The 9673-nt window shown below is 39.5% G+C and overlaps 1 protein-coding gene across 1 annotated transcript in view; it reads right to left on the bottom strand.

Moving 5' to 3' along the window:
- LOC104274740 (death-associated protein kinase 1-like) overlaps positions 1–3636 on the bottom strand; it is a gene marked incomplete at both ends in the record, with an annotated part of 31838 nt that extends 28202 nt beyond the window's left edge. Inside the window, one exon of the mRNA XM_009870455.1 lies at positions 3342–3636. Within this exon, the coding sequence (XP_009868757.1) occupies positions 3342–3636 (295 nt within the window). The remainder of the gene's footprint in view (positions 1–3341) is intronic.
- Between the last annotated feature and the right edge of the window lie 6037 nt (positions 3637–9673).

Below are 9673 nucleotides of genomic sequence, written 5' to 3'. Positions count from 1 at the left end.
AAGAGTGTCTTCCAGTTTGTGTGTAATACGCACAGCATTCCATGCAAGATGATGAAAAGGGTCCACAGAGTGGGAATTTCAGAAGTCATTTCCAAATCAAGGAGACACTTGCCACTAAGTAAGACCTAGATATATGAAAACATGCCAGATTTCTCAAAGTGTACCAAAAGATGCAATAAAATAGGGCTCTTCATGGATATCTCATGTTTGTGTCTGATTGCTGAATCTTTTAAGGAAGCATTTGATTTTAAAAGCATTTGATTTTAAAAGCATTTGATTTTCAGAAATTAAATGTTTCGCAAATTTTTTTTTGTATGACAGTTTCCTGTTACAAGGTAGTTGAGAGGAAACACCTCTAAACATCTGTGTGGACAAAGATTTTGATATGTAGCTCTGTTTTGCACTGAGTGTTACAAGGACCTTGCCACTGCAATAAATAACTAACTGCCCACATATTTCTACACACAAATTACCACCTTAAATACTCTGCTGGGTGATGTAGTATTTGCTGTGAGGGAACAATGTGAAAATTTCTGCCATCAGTTGCTCACCTCTGAGTAACAGCTGATCTGATAATGCAGAAACATGTTTAGGAGGCTGCACGCAATATTGCAAACCTCTTGCTGAACCAGGAGGTAAAAATTAATAGTGAACAGGCAACAGATGCTGTTGCCCTGAGACTCTGCACATTAACATCCGGTAGTCACCGAAAGGGCAGCTGCAGCGGCTTGATGTCTGTGGGCTGCAGCTTCTGCCAAGAACAGAAAGTGGGGACACTTTTCCTCACCGCTGTGTGTGTTACTACACTTGCTTACTAATACGAAAGCAGTGTTCTTTCTGTGTTTTTGTTTTGTTATGAATATCTCATACATAGCTGGAGTGTTGATATTTAGTTTCCCTCTAAATTCTAGAAAAATTAAGATACAGAAAATTCCGTCTGCATGTGGCATACTGTCTTATCTTGAGTCATAAGGGAACATAAGTCCCAGCAAAAATGCTATGGTCTAATCACAAGAGAAAATGGTCACTTAGGATTGATTCTGAGGACAAATGGAAAAACAGGTTATTTAATGAGCTTTCAGCTTTATTTCTGTTTGTTTGAAATTGTTCTGTAAGAACAAAGAATGCCAGGGGAGTACGTCTCCAGGCAAAATGTGAATATTAAAACACTAAAAGAGAGGGATTACATATTTATGTGTCTAAGCATGGGATTAAAAAGACAATCATTTGCCTTTTCAATAGCTTTACATAATACCACAGTGATTTTGAGAATTACAAAATTCTACAGCAATTAGTATATGCAGTTTATAAAGGGTTTGCTAACGTGTCATCTTCTCCTTTTCAACTCTCAAACTAAATAAATGGATTACCTTTATGATATCCCAAACAGTACTGCTTCAACTTGAAACACACAGCAGTTTGGAAAAGCAAAAAAACAAAGTCTCCACCTAAAACTGTATCGGGGTTTTTAACTACACACAACAATTAGCTGAGTTGCAATGCAAACAATTCGCACTATGCAAATAGTTCACACCATCAAGCTTACGAAATACTAACACACATTGTCAGAAGCAGTATCTGCTTCCATTCAGTGTGTTCTTGAGTACACACAAACACACAGAGCAACCTTGCTGCCATAAGAGCTCCTATCCCAGGTAGAAAGCCTCATTTCTCCTACCATTGTCCACAATTACTGAGTCTTTCTCACAGTTTTCCAGTCCAGACACTAGTCCATGTGTGAGAAGAGGAGGCTGAGGAGAGACCTCATTGCTCTGGAAAATTATCTGAAGAGAGGTTGTAGTGAGGTGGGTGTTCATCTCTTCTCACAAGTTACTAGTGATGGGATGAGAGGAAATGGGCTCAGATTGCACCAGGGGAGCTTTAGATTGGATATTAGGAAAAAATTCTTTACTGAAGGAGCAGTGAGCCATTGGAACAGGCTGCCCAGGGAAGTGGTAGAGTTGCCTTCCCCAGAGGTGTTCAAAAAACGTGTAGGCCTGGCACTTTGGGACATGGCTTAGTGGTCATGGTGGTGCTGGGTAGACAGTTGGACTAGATGATCTCAGAGGTCTTTTCCAACCTTAATGACGCTATGATTCTGTGATTTAATCTGGACAGATTACAGAGCAGAAAGAAAGCACTGCAGAAGCAGCGATACACCAACAGTAAGGTTATAAACAGAAAACACGTCAGAGATAGTATGAAGTGGGGAGAGGAAGAAGCATTACACTAATTTACTGCGTTCTCATGATACATTTAAAGACTTCTGAACAAAAAACACTAGAGGTGTTAATCTGTGTTCTAACATAACAAAGCAGTATCATGCATGTATACACCACAGAAACGAAGAAACTCCAGAAGCTACTTCTCTATTTTGTTTTTATATCTATATGGCAAATCTACGCATATGTTACTGAAAATGTGCAAGACTGAAGCATCCTTTTAAATTAAGTGGAAATACCATTTACCAAAGCGAGTAAACAGGAAGACATAGTCTACACAAGAAAAATCACATGAACAGCCAAGGAAAAGACACAAGTACTACTCAAGATTCTGGTACCAAATCATCTGCTTGCACAAAATGCTTATTCTAAAGCAACGAAACTGATAAAGCGCAAGTACGGCAACAATACAGTGTCAGGCACACAAATGATGTGAAGACACACGTGTCCCACCAGCAGACGCTGTCAAACTGTAATGGGTGAGTAATGCTTAACTCCTAAGCTTGGGATTTTTGTGGAAGCTGAAGTCAGACTTGAAACAATGCAGAAGTATTTGTCTGCCAACATATTCACCTCAATCCACTAGCAATAACCTTGGACAAAAAATGGGAACTAAAACAAGGATATGAAAGTTCAGTTTATATTTCAACAAGACAGAACTGGGAAAATTCTGTTCTCTGTTATGTGGGTTTCAAAAAAACGGAAAAAGCACTCAGTGATGCCACTTCACCAACATAAAACACAGTAAAACTTGCTAAACTAATCTCCACTTAGAACGTCTATTTCCCTCTTATCTTCAGATCAGTTTATTTAGCTCCAGACTATTTTTCTGGATCCATAACATCAACAATGATTAAAGTAACAAGCAGAAAAAAATCCCAAATATGTTGCATCTTTGTAAAATCTTTGTAGTGCATTAACAGGGAAAAATACGTGCAGAAATCAAGAAGTTACAACTCTGACTTAAAAATAAATAATCCTTAGACTATTACCTATCTTTTTTGGGGGTGGTAAGGAACAGCCATTAAATAACTGTGATTCTCAGAGAAAGTGTCTATTTTTTAAAAACAAACATACAAATATTCTGTTACTCTTCCTCAGGTCTCTAGAGCTACTTACAGTTCCAGAATAAGAATGACATCTGTTTTGTTCTCATAAACATCATGCAGCGTGATCACATTAGGATGTCGAATCTCTTTTAGTATGCCAACTTCTCGCTCGATATCTTCCCGGCTTACTCCACGCCGACTAGATTTCGTTCTGCGTTTCTTGATGAATTTTGCTGCAAACTGCTGACCGGTGCTCTTCTCACGGCATTTTTTCACCACTGCAAACTGTCCACTGGGGAAAAAAAAAAAAAAAAGAAGAAAAGAATGAAGATGAATGTTTTGTCCAAGAAAGTTTAGAGTAGCTTCTATTTACTACAGGGGGGGGAAACAGTTGTATCTCTGAATTACCAATTCAACTATAGTACACTACTGTTTTTTATGCAATCTAGAATAATGCCTGAAGAACACCTAGAGAAAGCAGAAAAGGTAAGTTAAGATACTACTTTTACATCACACATACATACATACAAATTTCAGCATATCCGTAAGTAAGCAATAACAGCTGTGTAGACCAATGGATTCTTGACAACTAAGTTGATCAGGGATTACTTGGGAAAGGCAACAGTTTCTGGAATTCTCTTTCCATATGCACATGGTTGATCGTTTTTTTTGTGCTGCAAGACAGACAGTTCTTAGATTCTTCCAATCTACATGATCTGACAATATAATTTTACTCAATCTGCAAATTTTTTTTTTAAAAAGCTTTTAAAACAATACTGGGTTTCAGAACACTGGCTTGGCTTTTAGTTATAAAATCACTGACTAAATACAGTGATATTGGGAAATACAGTTATTGTATCAACTTGTTAAGTAGGAAGAGTTTGAAGGCAAGTACTGAGGCACTTAGGAACAAAAACCTGTGCTTGTTTTACAAACCTGAGGAAATTCTAGGAAGCTGCTGACTCCAGCACATTATCACAGATGTATAAGCCTGTTACTGCTATATGTACACACTGATCCAGGTCAGAAATCTCCAGGAATCTAATGTTGAATTAAAGCAAGAACAGTATTTTTAATACTGCTGAGTTTTCCTTTTAAGTTTTCTTAATCTCTTGCTGAGGATTTTTTAGCAATAATGTTCTTGGTTTATTTCACTGTATGAAGAATTCACTGTTATAGAATCATACTAATGAGAAAATTTTCTGAAGTCAGCTTACTCTGTCAACTGAAGAAGTGGTGTCCCCTAAAGAAGACTTAGAACAGCAATTAAATCAAAGCTAAAGCTAGTAGGCTTGAGTATTTACACGTAGCCACAGATAATTCTGCCCAGTACCTGGAACAAAAGCTAACCTGTATTAGTGGTTAATTAATTACAACCAACAGAGGCATCTTCGGGAAGATGCATCACCCACAAAGAGGATATCACATAATCCCAAAGTGCCAAGCAGGAATCACTCAGAGATGCACATCTCACACATGAACTCAATGCGCAATACTACATTATTATTGGAGAATGAACATGTGCCAAATATGCAGACCAAGTAATTAAGCAATTAAGGAATGCATGGCAGATAAAAAATAGAAGATGGTAACCAATCAGCAACAGTGTTGTGACATAAATGAAGACAGTAAAATGCTGTAAGGGAAAACCACATGCATGATTTTTGAATTTACAAGGATAAGCAGCTGAGAATACTTTATGCTGCTGGGTCCCCTCTGCCACCATTACTATGCTATACAGAACTCCAAGTGACAAATTGTCTTGAACTGTGACATGCAGCTGGGCAAGGCTAAATGACTGTAACCCATAGAAGGCAGGGCAGAGACAGATCCTCTCCTACGAACTCCTAGAAATGGACTTGAGTACCCACCACCAGCTGAGAAGCCTCTGAGCACAGCCACAGGCTGCGAGACAAGTAAGCTCCAAGAGAAGCAGTCAATAGTCTTCTAAGCTTTGAACTTTGGTTTTATTTCAATGTTATGAGCACCACTAATGTTCCATTCTTCGTTATTTCAGGAAACAAAAATCCTTGCCTTAAATTCCCTCCTTTCTCCCCCAATTCTGCACAAAGTTCTCAAGGGCCAGGTTCACCAGCCAGGATCCAACACGTGATTACAAACACGGCACCGGATGGAGCAGTGCTTCAGATCGCAACATATCCTCTTCCCCATTACGTGTAGGCTGGAAGAACTGCTTCACTTGCCCAGACTTGGTCAGCTAGTGCTATTTGAGAGGCTCTTGGACACCTAAGACATTCATATGGGCCCGGCAGATAAGGCACTAGAAAATCTATGTCATCTAAACTGGCAGCAGAGAGCTAGACAGGGTAACATCAACCCTTTCTGCTTGGTTCAGCTCAGCTTCCCAACTCCTTCCACAACAGCAGGATTTGGGTTTGATCTCAAAGGTCTGAGCAATTTTACACTGTGGGATAGGCAGGCAGAGTGGAGCATGCACTTAGGTATTTTTACTGCCGCAGAGAAGTGTAAACAGTCTTCTGATCCTGGTTTACAGAGATATCCAAGATAATTATAAAAGTTGACTGGGATTATGCTTCTCTTATGTTTCACTGAAAGCATTTATCACCGACTTTTGCAAAATTCTGGTATTTGAATTTCTGATTTTTATCCCACCACAGAATTTTTCCTTTAGTCCTCTTTTGGTGAAGAGACCAATGCATTTTAGGCTTCTTTTCAATACAAAACCAAAAATTCTTCAAGTGTTTTTAAATAGGCACTGGCTATAAACTAAAGTTTATTATTTGAATTACACCATTCCCCAAAGCCATTTCATGCTTTTGATGCCTTTGAGGCTAAGGCTGTTTAATCTTATTCTGGCAATCGGTCAACTATGACATTATAGCATGAAGCTGACCTGCTGAAACAAAGGGGACCAGGTAAGAGAAGTAGATCTCCTCTCTCCTCCACTTCTGAGCTATGTCACTTTACATTTTCAGTCTTGTCTTTTATTCTCCAACTACAACCCCCTGTCGGCCATCTATCACTATTCAATACAAAAGTGTTAGTAAATGACCAACACATTGTTTAAAAAGACATGACTTTATAGATTGGCTCTGTCCACAGTTCATTCGGATGTCAGGCTCCAGAAATCTTTGATATTGCTCAAGACCACGAGAAATTTATCAGTCAACAGTTATCTAGAACAAGTGCCAGTTACACACCAAATAACCTCCTTATTGTTGTCATCGTGGTATTCAGCACATAACCCCACAATCAGTCGTTTGTTATTAAATGCTCTACATGCAGATCGCACTTAAGCTGCAATCAAAGGGTCTATTTCATGCCTGGGATCCCTAAGCCACACCATTTTACAATTCTCTCTAAACTCTTTCAGAAGCAGAGGAGAGGTGTAAAGCAAGCGGCACTTATGGCACTTTAACCTGTAGAACTGCAGTGACAAGCTGTTATAAGTCAGCTCTGTATGGGCTAACTTATATGTTGCAGTTATATCCTGCAATATTCTTCCAGAGATCCTTCAATTTCAGATCCAGCATTAATTGATACAGTATCTTCAGAGCCAGAAAACCCCTTTATTTTTAAGTTCCTTCACTTTTGTAGGTTTGATTTAAAGAGGATGGGACCAAAAAATGATTGCTCTTCTAGGAAACAATTATACTGAAAAAAATACAGTAGTAAATCACAAACTCACAATAAAATATCTGATGACATTTTTTTTGCACATAGCAGAGTAAGGTTAAACAGCGAAACAGGTTGACAGCTTGACATGAGAACAAATACTTCTGCTAATAACAGTAATTTAGTTTGTGATCTTGTAATTCTTATGCAACTAGCAGTTAATTACTATCCTAAATCCACGCTTTTTGGGACACTTGCTGTAATATCTCCAAATCCAGTGATTTTTCGGACTTGCTTCAGAACAAGTAGTTATCCAATTACCTAATCATTAGATTTCCCCATCTTTTTTACATCATGACAAACACTGCCCATTAAATATATATGCAAAAGTTATGCAGAGAAATGATGGTAGCACCAATAAAGCATCTACATTCCACACTTTCTTGGTCCTGGCTTAGCAGGATCACAAAACAACTACTCAATAACATGAATTATGGACAGTTTTAACTATGGAGATGGATGTTTTAGAATCAAAGTCGGGGGGGAGAGATGGCAAGCCCTTTTATTTTTTCCAGAAGGATTATCACAGTGATTAGAGGTGGCAGACACCCTGTATTCCACCCCACTCCCAGCCTTTTTGCACCAGCTCTTCCCAGCTAGCTCCCTCTGCAAGGAGTGAAAGTCTTGCCCCAAGACTCCTCCAGAAGATGTTCAAGCTGGACACAGAAATGCCCAGGGACAATTTTCTAGTATTTCTTGCCACAATAGGACAAGCATTGGGGAATTCTCTGTGCCATCTTCTGAGGGCTGCATTCAAAAGACATAGCTTATTGGCAGCAGAGGACAGGAATAAGGAAAAGGCATTATGTTGTCATCAGAGTAATAAGATGTCTTGGTACGTTTCTGACCCTTAGGCACTTTTTTTTTTCTATTCTAAAAATTTGGTATACAATACTTAACTGAAAATGTGACATATTAAGATCCAACTGCTCTTACTATTCATTTGACTGCTTTCCCTTTTAAAATCATACTAATCCAACAGAAAGTGACTTAAATAATACTATTAGATCAGCCCACGAAAGAAACTGAAACTCACCTATAGAGCCATTTGTTTTTCCCAACAGAAGAGTTACTAGCAGACTGCAAACATCTCTGTCTTTCCTTAAAGATCTACAGCGGGGAAGGCAAACTGAGCACGCGATTCCACCCCCAGAAGTGTCTCAGCATCAGCCAGGTCCACCAGTCACCACCACCATCCACGTATCGCTGCCTGTCACTCAGGGCATCTGAGCTAATAAGGCATAAATGCTCATAAAACCCTCTTGTGAGGTAGCAGTACCTAACTGAGTCTTTTCCAAAGTGAAAGGAGACTCCTCCACATAGTGTGAATGTTTGCAGCTACATCAAGTCCTTCTCCACTGTCCAAATCAAGCTAAGTATTTTTCAGTTCAGCTGCAATGCCAAATCACATCTTTCCCCTCCTCCCTCCCTGTTGTCTTGCAAAAGTTAAACTTTGAGGCACTGAGAGCCTCTTTTGCATGTGTAATGCTTACAGTACTGCAGCTGAGAGTCACTAGCACAAAGCATTACACTTACCCCCACTGAGGAGGTAAGCTATTATCAGCATTAGCAGGGTGGGGTAAGCCACGGTTAATACATTAATAGAGCACTTCAAGCAGATGCAACTGGCAAGTGGTAGTGTTTCATGTGCATCACCCTCAAAAGACAACCTGTTTCACGGAACAACAGCTTTAGTGCTAACTAGCAGCATTATATCACAGAATCATAGAATGGCCTAGCCTGGAAGGGACCTTAGAGATCATCTAGTCCAAACTACCTGTCATGGGCAGGGACGCCACCTCTTGACTAGACCAGCCAACACATGGAAAAAAAGAAAAAGTCTTAACTGATCTTAATAGATGAAGAAACTGGGATACTCTAAAACAAGGTACTTTGCCAGATAGAGCTTCTCTAACTACACATGCACATCTTTTCCCTGCAGAGGGCACGTTAGGGAACACCAAAGGGCCTTTCCTCAAATCATGTTTTTAATTTTGCAGCCAATGAAAGAGTACAGGTAGATAGGCAATGAATGCAGGACTGACTGATAAGCTTGCATCATATTTGTTTAGGCTCTGAAAGCTGGAAATACTTGTAGAGTGCTCACAATTTTTGTGCTCATTTCCTTGTCCTGCAATGTTTGATCCTCTAGCACTGATGCTGAGAGAATGCCAGAAGTACTGTTCAGCTGCCAGCTCTGCAAGTACTAGAAAGCACTGAAAAGAAATAGCAAACAATATCAAGATGAGAACATGACAGGACAGCAGTAGCAAAAGGATACATGGATCCTGGATAGATGATTAGGCTTTTTTTAACAGCCCCAGCTAAACAGGTTTCAATGTAAGTAACAAATTTACACATCAAGTGCTGACAAAGACACACATCTCTCAGTTTACAGTGGAGCTGTCAGCTTTATGTCCATGGTGGAGAAAGCATTTTCACAGGTGAGCCTAAACGGCAGGACTCAAAGTGTCCCACCACACATGAAGGAACATAATAGGAAAAACAGCTGCATGCACCTGAAGCCTACTGATGACCACAAACACGTTGTAGCTGCACATAAACACTGTAAGAAAGGCCACGGCACAATAGAAGACACACAGAAAAACAGTATGAAAGAAATTAAAGGTGGTACAGCATTTCAGCTAAATACAAAACACTCCTCAAATGTTGTATGACTGACTAAGCAGGAGAATGAGCCAGCTGAAATCTCATGGTGCCCCAGATAGAGATCATTGTTAGGAC

This window comes from Apaloderma vittatum, unplaced genomic scaffold (assembly GCF_000703405.1).
Source record: "Apaloderma vittatum isolate BGI_N311 unplaced genomic scaffold, ASM70340v1 scaffold15955, whole genome shotgun sequence".
NCBI classification, from domain to species: domain Eukaryota; kingdom Metazoa; phylum Chordata; class Aves; order Trogoniformes; family Trogonidae; genus Apaloderma; species Apaloderma vittatum.
Note: the sequence above shows the minus strand (reverse complement) of the source record. Positions and strands in the feature narration are given on the sequence as shown.